This window comes from Lygodium microphyllum, chromosome 4 (genome assembly GCF_053477565.2).
Source record: "Lygodium microphyllum isolate KBCC chromosome 4, Lygodium_microphyllum_v1.1.10, whole genome shotgun sequence".
NCBI classification, from domain to species: domain Eukaryota; kingdom Viridiplantae; phylum Streptophyta; class Polypodiopsida; order Schizaeales; family Lygodiaceae; genus Lygodium; species Lygodium microphyllum.
This window is the reverse complement of record NC_141138.1, coordinates 3,967,657-3,986,301: the sequence shown is the minus strand read 5'-3', so window position 1 is coordinate 3,986,301 and position 18,645 is coordinate 3,967,657. Positions and strand designations below refer to the sequence as shown.

At 41.0% G+C, this 18,645-nt stretch overlaps 1 protein-coding gene across 1 annotated transcript in view; it reads right to left on the bottom strand.

Annotated features, from left to right (window-relative positions):
- LOC148036748 (uncharacterized) overlaps positions 1–15,020 on the bottom strand; it is a 75,736-nt gene extending 60,716 nt beyond the window's left edge. Inside the window, exons 1-7 of the mRNA XM_087677031.1 lie at positions 14,069–15,020; positions 12,746–13,210; positions 12,554–12,643; positions 12,392–12,462; positions 12,218–12,294; positions 11,986–12,133; positions 11,739–11,900 (exon numbers count right to left, since the gene is read on the bottom strand). Of these exons, the coding sequence (XP_087533157.1) occupies positions 11,739–11,900; positions 11,986–12,133; positions 12,218–12,294; positions 12,392–12,462; positions 12,554–12,643; positions 12,746–13,210; positions 14,069–15,020 (1,965 nt within the window). The remainder of the gene's footprint in view (positions 1–11,738; positions 11,901–11,985; positions 12,134–12,217; positions 12,295–12,391; positions 12,463–12,553; positions 12,644–12,745; positions 13,211–14,068) is intronic.
- Positions 15,021–18,645: the final 3,625 nt, after the last annotated feature.

Here is an 18,645-nt window from a genome sequence, read left to right as displayed (position 1 = left end):
AACAATGAGTGCCGTGAGTCTAGAGAGAGGTATTTGTGGGATCCACCACCAACAAATAGGTACAACTACTCATCATATGCCTCATACAACAAAAGAAGAGATCATTCTTGGCCTAGTTGGAGAGAGGCTTATACCGATTGTTCTTGGTTAGGATTTTAGAGAGGCTTAGAGGCTTTTCAAAGAGCAGTGCTTGAGCACACCCATTATGTCCTCTAATATGCGGTATGCAGCCAATCTCTACATAGTAGCAAGTCAGCCTCGTCTCCTAATCCACAAAAGCCCTTCCTAGAGACTTTACAAAGAGTAGGTTTTGAGATTCTATTGATAGACTCAATACAGGCAAGGAAAAAGACCACAATGGATTAGTAGTTGAGCACTTGATCCATGCTAAGGACTTGGTGGTGAGAGTATTAGTGTACATGTTTAACAGAGCCATGTGCAAAGGTTTTCCAAAGAGCTAGAGTACTAACACTATTGTACCCATCCTCAAGTCATGTCATCCTACCCTACCAAATAACTATCAAACTATTATGGTTGGTGGCCAAGCTATATACCTCTATTCTTAAGCATGAGTTGAGCAATTTGACAAAGAGGTAGAGCCTCAAAGCACAAGGATAGGTAGGTTTAAGAAGATTTCTAAATGAGACCAGAGTTTATGGTGGATGGATCTATAGTTGCTTTGTAAACTTCCGCAAAGCCTTTGATACAGTGCCGAGAGACAACTTGCTACATTGAATACATGATATGGAAATGAATAAGGAACTCCTTTGGCAGATTCTGATACTATATGAGAGAGTTATTGGTAAAGTATGGATACCTGAAGGTCTTGCAGCATCCATTCACTCCAACATCAGGATGGAGCATCGATGTCTTCTTTTCTTGACACTATTTTGCATATGCATTGATGAGATCTCTAATTATATATCTCAAGGAGGAGATAGAGAAGCTCCACTAGCTAGTACTTGGATACCTCTCTTACTGTATACTAATGATATTGTATTGATAGCTAATTCTCCACAAGGACTACAGAGACATTTGGATGCATTACAGTCATGTTTGTTGGACACTCGACATCTTAGTAAATCCATCACAATGGGTTAAGAGATCAACACCTATGTTCATCTATGGGCAAGAGGAGATGAAGTATGTGGACCCTTATACATACCTAGAAGTTCTGTATACAAGACATACTTTCTCTATGAGAGAGGTAGCAGACACTAGATTGATACAAGGATATGTAGCACTATGTTAAGGATTGAGACCAGCAAATATAGATCCATACCACCGAAGGAGCACACATATCAAATATGTCAACTTGAGATAGAGATAAGAGGAGCATTATATCTAACCACATGAGGGACATTGATTTATTGAGCCATCTAGCTTGGTCAATCCAAACATCCTAGACCTAGACATAGACGTCATATATACACGGATAAAGGATATCATTGCTCTAGCTAGAGCTAGGTCCTATGTACCTCCATGATACACCTAGTATTGGCTTTTTACATGAATTTTATTACTCTAGATTTTATCAGATAAGTTTCTCCTTTTATTGTTAGCTCATAGATTTTACCTTTCTTCTACTCCTCATTTACATTTACAATTCTTTTTTTAGACAATTGTGTAATCACAATTGATTATAACTCATGGTTTCATAGGTCATTTTGTCCTTCTGCAAATATTAATATATAATTTCATTTCATTTTCCCCTCTTGGCTCCCCTAAAACTCTCCCTCTTGAAGAGTTCTAGAAATATATTTTTTGTTCCAAAACATGAACTCATACAAAGAAAGGTGTGTAGAGTCATCTCATTCTTTACCATTAGGGGTCCTTCAATCTTGATCAAAGGAAAACACTTGATTATAAGATATACAACCATGCATGAAAAAGTAGAAGTAGTGAAGCAAACTACATCTTTGCAACAAACCAAGATATGGATAACAGGTGAGCTCACACCCATCCAACTCAAGAAGAGGAAGCAAAAATTAGCTAATGTACATGAAACCCAAAGATAGGAAAAATGGACAATCTATAGACATGGTAGAGCCACAATTGCAGAGTTCCAAACACCCAAGGCAAAAGGGAAGTGACCTTTTGAAAATGTTTAGATTGATCTTTTGACATATTACACTCCTATCTTATAGTAATAGGTTGACCTTAGACCTTATCTTTATTTTTCTTTGTAATTTTCAATTGATTATGCCTTCTTGGCACCTGAAGTGGAATGTACAAACAATGATTAATGTACCTAATTTTTTCCTTTACGTAAAGGATGCTCAAGCAAGGACATCCCTTGGTTTGTATACAAGATGGTACAACCCTTGGTTCTATGAAGTCTCCAGAAGACTCCAAAACGCTCTAAAACATTCAACTCTCGAGAAGGTACTAGAGGATTGTAAGAAGGTTCGTGATACTTCTTTGGAACTAGAAGAGACTTGCATTAACGCTTACATCGATATTGCTTATGTCATCACTTATGTCAATGATGCTTATGTCATCAATGATGTCATCATCTAGAAGCTTCCCCTTAACCTCCTTAGTTCTAGTGTAGATAGGGGTCTTGGGCTACAAGCCCTTTGAGTCTTGCCAACACCAGTTGTTTGTGAGGCTCCTACAAAGTAAGTTCTCTTCTAATTCTTGTCTTGTTCTAGTCTTGTCTTGTAATCAAACCATGCACTTGTGAACATTCTCTTGTAATCAAGTTTTCTTGTAATCGAGTTATCTCACAATCAAGTTCTAGTTTAACTTCTCTTTCAAATTTTTCTCTTGTAAGTTGTGAGGACTCACTCGTTGTGATCATAGTTGTGAGTCCTCTTCCAGTTCTTGTTTTGTTCTTATCTTATCTTATATCTCGGGGGGGTCACTCATGAATATATGTATATATAACGTGAGTTCAAAATAAGGGGTTTTTTAAATACCATTTTTATATATTTTTTACATACAGAAGGGTGTCATATAATGGGTTTACTTACAGATTGAATAGAAAAGGATTGTGTTTTATTCAAGAAAAATTCACAGATTAGAATATTTATAAATAGGTCATGAACGCACGTTATATAGAGAATATATATATAGTGAACCCCCTGAGTCTTATATCAAGTCTTGTCTTGTAATCAAGCCATGCTCTTGTGAGCATTCTCTTGTAATCAACTTTTCATGTAAACGAGTTATCTCACAATCAAGTTCTAGTTCTACTTCTCTTTTAAGTTTTTCTCTTGTCAGCTATGAGAGCAATATCCTTGCTCCTCGAAGAGCACTTGCCATGATCATAACACTTTAGGTCAGTTTTGGCTTCTACAAGACATTAATATAGCTTTCTTTCTTTCTCTTCTCTCTCTCTCTATCTCTCTCTCTATCTCTCTCTCTCTCTCATTATATGGTAAGGAGAGTGATAGAGTACCTACAACATGGACGATTGATGGATCATAGAGGTATACAAGATGAGCATTTCAATTATGTAGTTAACATTTTGGCTCCTCTCCTTGCTTTTATGTTCAATACTGCCCTAGCAAAAGGCTTCCCCGATAAGTTGACCATGCATACTATCGTTTCCATCCACAAGTCTGGAGAATCCCTAGATCCAAGTAACTACCAAACCATCATGGTGGGCCATATGTTGGCAAAGGTATATAGAGCAGTACAAGAGGCAAAGCTCAATGCATATGTAAAGAGAGGGAGATTGAAAGCATTAGAACAGACTGGCTTGAAACGGAGATTCTCTACACTTAACCACATCTTCACCTCAAGGAGCATAATTAAGCATGCAAAAATGAGAAATAATAGACTCTATTGGTGCTTTGTGGATTTCCGTAAAGCCTTTGATGCGGTTCCACAAGATAGAGTACTACAAAGGTTGCACACATTGGAGATCCCATCGAACATGATTTGGGTTATCTATGCACTATATGAGAGAGTGGTTGGTCAAATGAGATGCCTTGGACGACTTTCAAACATGATCTCTAGCACCACCCGAGTGAAGCAGGGATATCCTTTGACACCTACACTCTTTCGTCTCTATATCAATCAGATAGAAGATCACATCACAGGAGGAGCAGGGGATAGGATGGAGTTAGCAACAAGTAGATTGGTCTCTATTGTGCTTTATGTTGATGATATTGATTTGGTCTTTGAACAACAGGAAGGTCTACAGCAACATCTCCATGCCCTTCATGACATTTGTATACAGCATGGACTGACAATTAATCTTGGGAAAACGAAGATTCTAATCTTCCATACATCGGCCCCAGTGAGGAGGAGATCAATCTTCACCCTAGGAGTTGGATAAGTGGAGGTTGTGGACTCATACGTCTACCTAGGGGGTCACTTTCACTACATCTATAGGAAGATTCACCATGGTACAGGTTGCCAGAGACCAACTCACATGAGGATATGCAACAATGGACATGACGGAGGGATAGTGCAACCAAGAATATTTCCATGAGCCTTGCACATAAAGGCGACCGTTTGATACACTGGTCACACCAGTCATAATGTATGGTGCACTTATTTGGACTCTTAGCTAGCTACATACCTATGGACACAAATCCAAAGACCACAAATCATCATGTTCTTACGGGGTGATTTACAACATACCATTAGTACCGCATGAGATTGTTAGAGTCGAGTTTGCTGCAACCCCTATGATGATGGAGGCCTTTTTTCAGACCATCAGGTTCGTACACAGAGTACGTGACATGCACCCAGATAGACTACCTAGGAGAGCCTTGGAGGCCTCTAGGCAACTAGTTGAGGTAGGACAGGAGACTTTCATGGTATGCACAGGTCAAGCAGTGGCTTACAAGATATGGGATTGACATGAGCCATTTCCCGCCCTTTCAGTATGACCTTGATTCCCCCTTCATACATTTCTTCCACACAGAGAAACTTGGTCATGCAACAAGACCTTCACCATTTGTACATACAACATACATGGATTTTACCCAGGTAGCCCCCTCCCCCAAGGATGTCTTACTATAGAGACCACCTCATGAAGACTATAGTAGATGGCTTCATTAAGAGACCCCAATACCTAGATGTATACATGCCACTTGAGAGGTAAGTAACCATTGGCAAGATCAGGGTATCCTCTCACCAACTTGAGATTGAGACTAGAAAGGCAGCCCACATTCCCTGAGCTGAGAAAATTTGTAGATTATACTCGCAAGAGGAGATGGAAAGTAAGGAGCACTACATTTGTAGATACAAAGCCTATAGCATAGTCTAAGCTAAGTACCCCCTTGCTATTTGAAGGAGACACCTCCCTCAGACTAGTCATGGAGTCCTCATACCAGTACCACCTCGGCTAGTTCTTAGTCAAGATTCAAAGGCTCCGCACATTACTACTACATGTTTTCAATACACAAAGAGAGGAACGCCAATCACAACTCACTGATTTCTTTTAGAAAGTGATCACACACACAACACCTAAACAGAGAGGGTTGATAATCTAGAGAGCCGAGAAAATCAAAGCAACACATTGCTTGTAGATATATACAGGGTACCAAACATAGATGCTACATCAAAGAGAGATGAGGGAGATCTGCTAGCAACATGAGCAGTAGCAGCTGACAAAGGTAAGGGCCCAATCCAGATGCTACCCTCCTACAATTTCATCCGGGATGTATGACATACTCAATCCACTGATCTTGAATGGGTGGAACTAGATATAGGGATATCATTCAGCCACACAGCTAGACATGTACTACCTCCCGATGTATCCCTATAGGAGCACTAATTTGTTTTTTACATCACCTTAGCTTCTTTTCATAGTATATCACTAACCATATTTTAGCATGTCACACTTTGATATCTAGTCACGACTAGCATTATACATGGTTTTGTCTCATAGGCACAAATTTGGCCTTAGAAGATGTCAATATATCTTCGTTTCTTTCTCAAGTTGCAAAAACAACTTTGGTAGTATGGGAGAAGCTTCAGATGTTGTATAAGGCTCCATCAACCATGTGTACAGTTATCCTCTATGGACAACTCTAATAGATTAAGTTCGAGCCTAAAGATACTACTCAATCCTTCTTGCTTCGTGTGACACATGTACAGGATGGATCACCTTCAACACATATTGTCTACCCTTCGAAAGGATTATCTAGTGGGGATTGTGCTTTATAAGCTCCCTCCAAATTTTAATGGAGTAGCCAATGCTTTAAGGGCCAAGACATCTTTGCATCCAATGAGCTTTACTCATATGTCCTCAATGCCACTTGAGCATGAGGCATCATTTAGATTACAAGGTGTCAAAATTGGATGCAGTGATGGAAGCGTGGGAAACTATTGTAATAGACTATTAAACACAAGAGACAAAGAAAAAAGAGAGAACAGAAGAACATTGCAAAAGAAAAGAACTTAGAATGCTCAGAAAAAGGAATCCATAGACCAAGACATGAGAAAATATAGAACCAATGTGAGTTAGTGGCTATGAAGGCATTGGCATCGGCTCCTCTCTCCACAAGAATGTGCTAGATGATGAATGAATGAGGAGGAGAGGCAAACAATAAATAGGTCAAATATCAACCATAAATATTGGCTAGTCGACCAACATTAAATGCTGGTTGATTGGCATAAAATGCCATAAAACACAAAGAAAAGGTTTAATAAAATGTCTAAAATATCAAGGTGCCGAACCTACTGAATCACATACATAGACTCGGCCATGAGCTGATATATCTGTTAACACCATCTCTCAGATCATGGATGATCTAATACAATTCAATATAATGTGACAATGATGATGATCCATCAAAGTTCATACAACAAGAAATATCAGAAAAGAAACATGGATAGCCAAGCAGTGAGTGACCAGCCTACCACTAAGATACCTTTGAGAGAATCCGATGTTGATATTGATCATACTAGCTCCTGTAAAATAGATAAGAATCATAGCAGCTCTCAATGTCTCTTAATAATGTCGCACAATAGCATAGAAGATCATCTTGTCAACAATGCCTCCGAACATATGTGACCATGGATTCCCCACCTTTGCTAGACCACTAAAGTATCCCTTCATGTGAACTCTGACTAGGAGCCAATACCTCTCTTTGTCAAAGAACCAACTCATCATGAACCTAGATGTCAATCCCAACTCTAGGATTTGAGCGTGCCATACTTTAGTTGATGGGTCTAAAAAACCCCTCTCTGGATCCTATGCACCTACACACCTCCCACACTCCCTCTCTGGCAGCATTGGAGAGTTGTGAGAAATGTCATGCATTACTTGTATTAGCAACCTGGAAGGGAGGCCTCTACAATCATCATTGAGGCCACATAATTGGAGCCCAAACCTCGACTTGGAGATGAGGAAGACCCACTGAGAGAATCATCACCCTTCGTCACCATCTATGTTTGCTCCTTCCATAAAGCTGCTAAGGTCCTATAATCTTTCCGAAGATATCCCTTATTGCCACAATAATAGCACTGAGACTTCTTCTTCTTCTTCTTTTGCCATATGTGACCCATCTCTCAAAATGGAAAATCTAAAGCACTAAGAAATAGCATCATCACCGAAACCTGAATCTCAACACAACAGGTCTCCAACATAATACTTGTAGATGAGTAAATAATGTCTATATACAAACCGTGAGGAGAAGATGCCGGAGAAGCCATGATGAGGGAGAAAGAAGAAAGAAATATGAGGGATTTTCACGAATAAAAGTATGCTAAAAAAGATAGACCCACAAGGATTGCATGAGTTCAAAGCAGAAAAGAAAGCACATAGAGAAAAGATCAACAGTAACTTGAATGTAGTGATGATAAGAATGATAACCAGATGCACAAGAACCCTCTCTAAAGCTGAGCAATGTATCGCAAAGTGAAAATACAGACCAAACACAACCAAAACCAGCCTGAATCACTATCCCTCAAACCTGCACAAGGACAAACAACCAAAACATAGAGGCTAATGGCAAAATGCAGTCAATAGCTATAATAAATGCAATTGACATGCATAACAATACCTCGCTTCAGCCTACTGTCCCCAAAATGCTCATATGAAAGAGTTAATAATAGGTTCCCGGCCTTGAAACAGCCTAATAAACTGTAAACACAGATTGCAAACAGCAAAATGCTAATGGAAATAAGTCAAAAATTAGCCAAGGATGGTCACCCATGCTAGAAAGCAGTCGCAGCAGCCAAGAAAAGGTCCAAGCAGTAGACCAAAAGTCAAAATACAGAACCTGCACCAATAGAAAACAACATCAAGGATTGTCATCCTGAAATCTGTTACCATGTCTGAAGTGGATGCAATGATGGAAGCATGAAAAACTGTCGTAACAGACTGATGAACACAAGAGACAAAAGAAAAAGAGAGAACAAAAGAACACTACAAAAGAAGAGAACTAGAATGCTTGGGAAATGGATTCCATATACCAAGACATGCTCACACCTTGTTTGAAATATTTAGGTGTCATTTGATGCCCAAAATGGCCATGACTCTCATTTTGGGCTTAAAATTTAAACGTTGTAGAAGGGGTTTTTGTCGAAAGGTCGAATCCACCGGGGATTAGAGGTAGAAGGAAGTAGAGATAGAAGATGAAAGAGAAGATAAAGAATACACAAGAGGTAAACACAATAATGACAAAGCACAATGAATCAAATCAATATGTATTAACAAAACTTGAAATCCTTTGCCTAGCACTACTCAAAAACACTCTCCATGCATTAGATCTCCTGGACCTCCCTCATAGAACAAAAACGTGGATTAGAAATAACAGCTCCTTCTCTACTGCTCAGAACCCAAATCTAATGGCTCCGTTGGCTTCGAAAAGGGGGTAAAACTGCAAAACACTTTCTCACAGATCTTCCAGATCACTTCTTCTTTCTCTTCCAGTTCAAACTGCAGTTTTCAACCTGTCTCAACAGTGATCGCGACGCACGCGATTTTGCCAATCTGTCTTTTTTTTAAAAATCCCATAACTGGCTGAAAAAACAAATTACTTTTTACATGCCATCCTAATCTAGAAGTTTTTCTACCTTTTTCGGATTTTTACAATAAATAATATCCAACATATCTAAAATAGGCTAAATTGTCCAAAAATCTAGTATTTTTGAATAATCCATGCCACTCAAACTAGCACTAATGACTCAGATCACATTGACTCGCTTGATCAATAAGAAAGTCAGATGATAATGCATTCTATGCTTTTTCACACTATGTTCGCATAGCATCACGATAACACCGGGCTGGCCCCCTCTTCTCCACAAGAACATGTCTGATGGTGAATGAATAAGGAGGAGGAGAGATTGACAATAAATAGGCCAAATATCAGCCATAAATATGGGCTTGTCGGCCAGCATTAAATGCTGGCCAACTGCCATAAAATGCCATAAAACACATAAGGAAAAGGCTAAATAAAATGCCTAAAATATCAAGGTGCCCAGCCTCTTAAATCAAATGCAAAGACTTAGCCATGAACTGACATATCTACTAACACAAGGGAGGTTTCCCTCTTGTTCTACATCTTCAAATAGATGGTGTGCTCGGTCATTTAGCATTTTGTGCATACATTCACTCCAGTATTTATTAGATGGTTGCTGTCTACTGCTCCCTGAGCTCTCCAGCTGGTTCCACATACTGAGCAGACCACATCATCAGCTCGTGTCTTGATCATTGCCATTCTAGACTGCTGCATTCTCATTCCAGTAGGCAGCCTATCCGTTCAGCATCATCTTCATCAATTCTGGGCCTGTGTTTTGCAGCTGTGCAAGTTGCCCAGGACTTGACTTACTTCTCCCAGCTATTTGCCCAACTCTAGACTACTGCATCTGACTAGCTGCCATCATTTTCAGGCGATACACTGCTGCATTTTCTATCTCCAGCTCCAGAGACTGCTGTACTCTTGTTTCCAGCCAGTTGCCCTGTCATTTACAGCATCATCTCACCTCCAACTTGTGGTTACGGCACTTAGGGTCCGTCTCCAGTGGATATCATATTCCTACTCCCTCAGCCCACTCCCACAAGAGTAATTGGTTATTGGAGCACTTTGCCTTTGAGCATTCTATACATACATACACTATTATTCATTTACTTCAAAGTTCTCTCTCTTCTTTGTTTGCGTTCTTGCATTTTGCCTGAATTATTGTAGTGAGTCGTGTTTGTACATTTTGTGTTTTCTGTGCAAACCCTAGCATATCTCCACATGCTAGACTCCCATTTTTCGAAACTTCACTTTTCAAACTTCCACTAAGATCTTGCTTGTAGTAAGAACTTTGATGGTCCCCAAGTGTGGCTAGGTGCTTGGTTTGTTGCCTCTTGCTCGTGCTTCTCAATGAGAAGCAACTTAGGAGAATGATGTAGAATTATGTGTGCAGTGGAAATATTAAATCTTTCATTATTGTTGAGATACCGATGCATGGTGCAGAAAGTGCTCTAGGACAGGATCACCCTCCTTCCATTAGATTGGTTGTAGTAGCTTTCTGAGTAGTAGCTTTCTGAGTTATAGAAAGTGCTTTCTGAGTAGTAGCTTAGGGAGTCGTGTGTGGTGGAAATGATTGGTTGTTCCTCACATACCAAGACACGGTGCTGGGAGTGGTCTAGGATATTCTTAAGATTTTGTAGAGGCTTTTCCTGCCACCCCTGTCTTGGACAGCATCAGCATCCTTCCCTGAGGTTTTATAGAGGCCTTGCACCACACTACACCACTTCCTTGCCGCTGCCCCCTCACACCCCCCCTCCTCCTTTTCTTCACAGCAGTTAATAATCATAGAGCCTTGTCATGCATTGAGGAGAGTCATAGACCGCCTCTGGAATCCCTCAACCAAATATCAAAACTTGAGTACAAATAGCAGGTGGAGCACAAGCATCCCTGAAGCATTGTATGTAAATTCAAAAGCATCCATGCAAGACCAAGGAGAAGACATTCAAGCAGGAAATATCCAATCATATCATTGTTATTACCATATCACCTGTGGATCAGCTTATTCACTAATTTTACCACAAGATGAGTTCTTAGGCCTTGCTTTCATTGGTTTTAATTATTCGTACACAAGGGGAGTGGAAGAGCATTCAGCATACCTCTCACAATACGTCAACATGACAATATGTGTTGTCAGCTGGGTCTGAATATTTATTACCATTAGGAAGGTAACAAAGTTCAAGAAAGATGTCTGTTTTTCATACCCTACCAAGACAGTAGAACGGTTTTTTACACGAGTCAGTTTTGCTTCAGCACCAGTAACAGCACAGTAAATGGGCTGGCTAACTCTCAAGGCACAGTGGCCATGCTAAGTGGTTTGAACTTATGAACTTGTCCAAACAGACATGAGGAGTAATCAGCCACATTTTATTTGCAAAAAGAAGACATGAGGAGTAAGGATAGCTAGTTTTGCTAATGGAATTGCTTGTCAAATGACTTAGGTTTAGACCGTAACAATGGTCATGCCTCTTGACTCATGAGTAACATGGACAGAACAATATTGAGTGTGAGGGTTTCAAGAGGAAAAGAAAATGTGCTTTCTAACAAAAGGAAGTCCCATTTACAGAGGGGCATTAAACATATTTTCCTGAATTCCAGAACTTTGAACCTAATTTATACGTACAACAAGTATGATAGAAGACTGCAGTATGTTTGTCATTCATAGGCCTGGGTTACACTGATGTAGTTTCATCTCATCAATTGGCAAGCCTAAACTTTTGTGTGTCAGAACTGGGAAATGTGTAACTTTGAGATAAACCACTGCTCAACTTTTAGTATCTCCTAGTAACACAAAAGTATAGACAACCAAACCTGGCCCATCGTAGGTCGCAAATTGGCAGAATGGCGAATGCATGCTGCAGCAGCTTCGGCCATCTGTAGCATTTCCTTCTGATTAAACTTCCCATCCAAGGCAGGATCAGCTATATGTTCTAGGTCCTCTTCATTTATTACTCGTGGAAGAAGAGGCCGTGCCTGCAACAAAATAATGCTGACAATATTATCAGCTGTTACATCTGACTGACATCTTGGAAACCCAGTAGATGTGCTGTAGACATACCCACTCCACCAGACTTTCCTCACCAGCAGGCCATGACATGTCCACAGGCTTCCGTCCTGTCATAATCTCCAGCAGCAAAACTCCAAAAGAGTACATGTCAGATTTTTCTGTGAGTTTTCCACTTGAGGCATACTCAGGGGCCAGATACCTGTTAAAAGTGCAGCTTAAGTAACCAATAAGGTATTAACCTTGCATTTACATAGGTTCTTGTACTGAATCTGATTTGACATACCCAAATGTTCCCATAACTCTAGTGGTCACATGTGTATTTGTATCTGATGTTGGCTTTGCAAGGCCAAAATCTGAAACCTGAACACATTATAGGCAAGATCACAAGTAGTTGAAATAAGCACATTAAATCATAGTGCATGGGCGTTCTTCAAAGAACTTATGAGAGATGAATTACTTGTGCCTCAAAACAGTTGTCTAGAAGAATATTAGAAGATTTGATGTCCCGGTGGATAACTCGAGGATGACCTGAATAGTTGAGGGACGATTTCATGAGTTCATTGTTTGACACACCAGAATCTCTCTAACACTCTTCAAAAAGAATCAATTTATTGCTTACAATCTTCATGCAGGTATGCCAAACCACGAGCAGCACCACGTGCAATTTTCATGCGTGTTTCCCAGCTCACTGGAGGCCTTCCATTCTTCCCTACAAAAGAAGTTGAATATAGAAGTAGCAATGTATGATCAGCAGCTGGCTAAAAGCTTCTGCACCTGGTGAACTTGAAAGAAGAAATCGCCAAATGCGCACCATGTAGATGGCATTCTAGAGTGCCATTTGGGACGTAATCATACACAAGCAGCCGCTGCTTTGCTTCCAGACAATAGCCTACCAGGGAGACCAAATGCCTGTGATGAACTCTGCTGATGATCTCCACTTCGGCCTGGAATTCCTTTTCACCCTGGCTTTTCCCAGTCTTCAGCTGCTTAACAGCTATAAGCTTTCCATCAGGTAGGATTCCTTTATACACACATCCAAATCCTCCCTCACCAATCAAGTTGGCTTCTGAGAATCCCTGTGTGGCTTTTGACAACTCATTATAAGTAAACAATGGCATGGAATTTCCCAAGCTCGGCGTCTGAGGACTTTGAGGAGAGGCGGTTAAATCTGTAGGTGGCCATGGATGGGGACGCACCAGCTGCTGGATGGGGAGGTCTGGGCCAGGGGCAGGAATGTTGTGCCGTCGTTGCTTGACATGATGCACATTCTTGGATTCTACAAGCAAAATCAAAAGCAAGGCCTCGTCAATTGATTAATGAAGGCGATTGCTCAGTAACATCCACAAATGTGTGATTGCTCTGACCATATCAGAGGCCTTTCTAAGAGCTTCTCATCCTCAGTAGCCTGAATTCCAATGTCAACATGAATATGTGCACGAGTGAGTGAAGTTAATAGTAGTTCATCTAGTTCCTTGAAACTCGTAATCTTGGATTGATCCTTTTGTTTCCTCATATTTTCTAAAGCCTCCATGAGAGATCTCTTAAATGGCTTTAAATGCACCGGAGCTTCTAGTTGAGAAGGACAAGATTTATACATGAGTGAGTGATTCTATAAAACTTAACCAATGGTTATCTAATATCCTGGTGACCAGCTTTCGACAACATACATACAAACTCACTCTATTATATGGTATCAGTCGACTCTTGCGTTGTCTGAAATTCGGTTACAATATTGGCATTGAACATGGGTGCATGTAAAATGTTGTTAGATTTGGTACGCGTTTTCACCAAGTAAAGATAAGAGGATTAACTTCCTGCATTTCTTGAATGTGATCTGGATTCATGCTGGAAAGCATGCATTTCTTGTATGTCCGAATACTTCAAAACTTTTGCAAATTACATGAATTCCAAACATCTACAGTCTACTAGCTTCTATAAAAAGTGGAACCATTGATTGAACCTGGGACTCTTTGTCAAACTTAGTGAACGAAGCAGCAAGGGATTTTCAGGTGCAAGTCTGGACCTTAAAGACCTATGCTATCGCAAAATAACCACCTTGGAGAATAATAATAACGTTCGTCTCTTTTCTAGTTCAACGAGTTTACATAAGAAAGAAAGCGTTTCGTGCAGGTACCATCGAAGCCATCGGAAGGGGTGACCGACTCTCTTTTCCTCTTCCGGCATGACAAGCAATAGACCAGGAGGAAGATGATTGCAACGGATGCAGCAGCAGCGACAGCGACGACGATGATGGTGATGGCAGTGGTGGAGATACTGTTGGAAGGCGAGGGTCTGAAGCTGGGGGAGGTGGAGGTGGTAGTGCGGGGAGGATTGGGGACGCCGGCACCGGTGGGAATGACATTGGTAGGGTCGACAGGATCACCAGCTGAGGGAGGACTAGGGGGGGGGATGATGGGGTTGGGAGGGATGAATACGGGGGGAGCTGGGACAGGGTTAGGAATAGGGATGACAGGGGGTTGACTTGCAGTCGATGAGTTGGGCGGCTGCTGCATGTTACTGTCTGCGGGGGTATCAGAGCCTGCAGGAGGCCGAGCGGGAGGAACGGACGTGGCAGGAGGCGGCCGCGCCGAAGTCGCGGGTGGCAGCGGCGGCACCGTCGAAGGCGTGGCTGGCGGTACCGTTGATGTGGCAGGAGGCGGAGGGCCTGGTGCCGAAGGCGGCCGCACGGATGTGGCAGGCGGTGGCGAGGCTGGCGTGGACGTCGAATTCGAGGTAGGCTGAGGAAGAGACGGCGGAGAGAGTGGCGGCGGTAGCGGCGGTGACGTGGGTGGACCGATGACCGGCGCTGTACCGTTGGCGGACTGCGGCGGCGCCGGAAGAGGCGTTATTATTGGTGGAGGTAAACTCGGCGGCACCTCTAAACTTGGCAAGGGGGCTGGTGCCAACGTGCTGTTATTGTTGTTATTATTAGCAGTAGTAGTATTGACCGTAGTCGAGGCATTAGCACTGGCGGTTGGTGCTGTAGCGGCAGCAGCTGAGGGAGCAGGAGAGGGTGACGCTGCCGGCGTCAGATTGAACGTTAAGGACGAGGATGGTGCAGGCGCCGGAGCCGGCGTGACTGACATTGAGAGAGTACTAGTGCCGGTAGACTGCCCTACTATTGATGTACTGTTTAGGAAACCTGCCTTACTTCTTGTTCCTTAGTAATCGCTACCCACCAAACAAATGCTCTGTGCAGCGTACCATCGAAGAAGAGACTGCTAGTGGGGGAGAGAGAGAGAGAGAGAGAGAGACTGACTGCTGCTGCTGCTTCGTCATGATGGAACTCAACTCCAGATGCTGCTTTTCCGTCAACTCGCATCACCTAAAATTAGCTGCATGCAGGAAAACCAAGATGAACAAGTGCGATTCCTTTCAAACCGTCTGGATATGCGACTGGTAGAATGCTTCCGCCTACTGAGTATCGACCCCTCTTTGATGCTCCACAGCCAGATTCAACTGCGCCTTGAACCCAGCGGCTTCTCCGTGGAACAGACAGACCATCCTAGTATCAAGCGACCCTCTTCCTCAAACCAGCCTGCTCTCCAACTACTTCCTGGATGGTTGGCGCTGCTTCTAATCTGCAGCCCTCAGAGTTTATCGTTCACAAACTGCCGCCAACTTGCGCTAGAAGCATGGTAGCCCGATCCTGTCCTTAGTCGAATTCTGCCACGTATGGCCTCTTATTCATTTCCTTGAACACATCCTTAGCTAGCTTGCTGTCCGGGCCTGTTTTCAACTCCTTTCCTTGAGCACGGGGCTCTGCATATGTGAAGGGTTGGAGGTCACCCGCGATCACCAAAAGGTCTCCCGTACTCGCAATGTTCATGCAACCACAAATAGAGCTCCCTTGCTTTTCGTTGATTTTGCTTCTTTTCGTTGATTTTGCTTATTCTATTCCGCATGTCTTAGCCTAAGTTAGTCGATGCCTTTTTCTTTTTAAATCTATAATAAGTTTTTTTCAAGTGAGACCCCAAAATGTAAATAATAAAAAATATTCCTCTTGATACAAAATATTTATTTTTTTCTTTTTATATGTTTTTCTTTTCAAGTCCAAACCCCAATATATATATATACAAAAAAAATTGGTGTATATATATATATATATATTTATTTATTTATTTATTTATATATAGATATATATATATCTCCCAGAAAATATTTCTCTCAATACAAAACGGAAAGGCCTTAAGTGTACCCTTATTGGATTCAATTTGGGAAACCTCGTGCTATGCTGACTTGGCATCTCAATAAGCATAGATAAAGCAATTATATATGCTAGTGCTGCTTTTGTCCTCATCTCCATAAAGCAAAATAGGGCCGATTGTACCCTCTATCTAGCATGCTTCCTCAAAGAGTAATCCCATTTGCTCTCTTATGTACCCTTCTCTGCTAGCTTGTCTTACAAACAATTTCGCTCTAAACTATGCAACAAAAGTATTGTATAAAAGAGTAGAAACAAATTTGTCATATTGCATATCTTTGCATTCCGTGTTTAAAGCATCTTGGTGGCTTATCCAACATGATGATAGTGCCAGCATCTTCAATAATAGGTTCTACGAGGTGAATGTCTTCATAAGGGATGTCTACGTTCTCATTTTGCTCAACATTACTAAAAATGTTTTCATTCCATAATGGTCCATGCATCCATAACTCAAAACAATAGCTAGTACCAAACGTGAAAGAAAAGACATCAAATGGGGACTCCTCCTCATGCTCTATACTTTGTACCTGTCATTAACATGCAACATGCTTGTAAACACCTTCCACATCCAAAAGAATCCCTTCAACACAAGAAGTATCATCTAAAATTGAAGAGTGCTCATCATTTCCTTGGTGTTGTGTGATAGAAACATTTGTTGTTGCCTCTTCTAACATAACCATAGTATCAACATCCTCCTCACTTCTTTCTAATTCGTGCTGTATTGGATCAATATCATTAACAAAGATGTCCAAGCTAGTGGTATTCTTAAGAATTATCCTCAAAAGTAGAATGAGAGATAATGGATTCTTTCTCATTTTCATTGCTTGTCCTTGACATGCATTATGCTTGGGATTTGGTCCATGTTGCCTACCTTGAGTGCTCATGCACCTACCTCAAGTTGATCACATACTTTTAGCTATCACTTACTTTGAGTTGGGGCTATATTCCTACCTCAAGTTGGCACTAATCAAAGTTGGCATATACATTTATACTCACCTCCTATTGCTTCCGATCTACTTCTTTCAGACCTCATTGGTTTGAAATAGTGACCCACTTGTATTTGTTTGGGAGCATCAACAAAAGACACTTGGTGAGACACGTTTCATCCATCATAAGAGTATTTGTGTTTTATGAGGATCTTGCCTCAAGACTTGCAAAACCTAGAAGCCCATAGGATTTGCACTTTCCAATAAACATTCTATAGTCTCACAAGAGTGGCTTGAACTAAGAGAAGAAATTGTTTGGATCTAGGTGTACACACCTTTTGAACTTCAAACACACACCTTGAATCACCTTAAACTTAAGATGTTGTGCTGAGGAATAATGAAAATCTATACACCCACCTCGAGACACACAAGATCACAATGATAGATCCTTTAAGTGATGTACATAAGGCACTTCTTAGGATAGGTACGACTAGAGTGCACTTGAAAAAGCAACACATATTACAAGTATTGAGAGCACTTCTTCCTAGGTAGTTTACCCTTAGCTCCTATATGGACCTACCCTACATTTCATAACCTAGATGTTTGTGGGCTTTTTCCACTGAGACTACTCTCCATGTTGCCGAAGTTTAGAAGTTGTGGTTGCTATAACCCTTAGACACACACACTCATAGAAGCTAGCAAACATAGTCCAAGTGAACTATAATAGGAGGTAGACACCTTGCCCTAGGCTAGATTAGACATAGAAATTCTAAAAATTATGAGAGGATAGGATTTCAAATCATTGGACCTTTTTTTCCAACCTTGAAGCTGTATTGATGATTGAGTAGAGAGAGGAATCAGCCTTTGATCATGCACCCATAATGGAAGGATCAAACTTAGAGTTAAATGGAAGTGTAGATTATGATCCAAACATACTACAACCAACCTAATCTTGAAAACCAAAGACAAAACCAACCTAGCATAATGGAAGGATCAAACTTAGAGTTAAATGAAAGTGTAGATTATGATCCTAACATACTACAACTAACCTAATCTTGAAAACCAAAGACAAAACTACCAATCCATTTATGAAGAAAGCATCTCAAAAGCACTCACAAGAACCTAAATTTTTATTATTAGAAGTGTGAAGAAATCACAAGATCTCCCTAAATATTCATGAAGTTTAAGAAAGGAGGTCAAGTCATGCCTACCCAACTTTTTGGCCATTATCACCTTCTTCTCCTACTCCACATGACGTATTATCCATCACACTTCCCTCTCTTCCATTTTTGTGTGATTTGCAAGGCACAACATAAAAATTCAAGTGGACTGTACTTGATATTCATTGCATTGGGCAAATTATGAGTATGGATGCATTCATATTCATGTAAGTTGTCAAGTCTTAAACTCATTAACTAAGGTTTGAATCCTGATGCATGAAGGATAAGAGAAGGAGTTCTATTTGGACCATGGAAGAGCATGATTATTCTAGACAGCAACAAAGCATTACAATGGAAAAAAGGGGGACTAAAAGATGATGCGTTTTATGGGCTAATTAGTGTGGATTTGGGGGTCACCCTC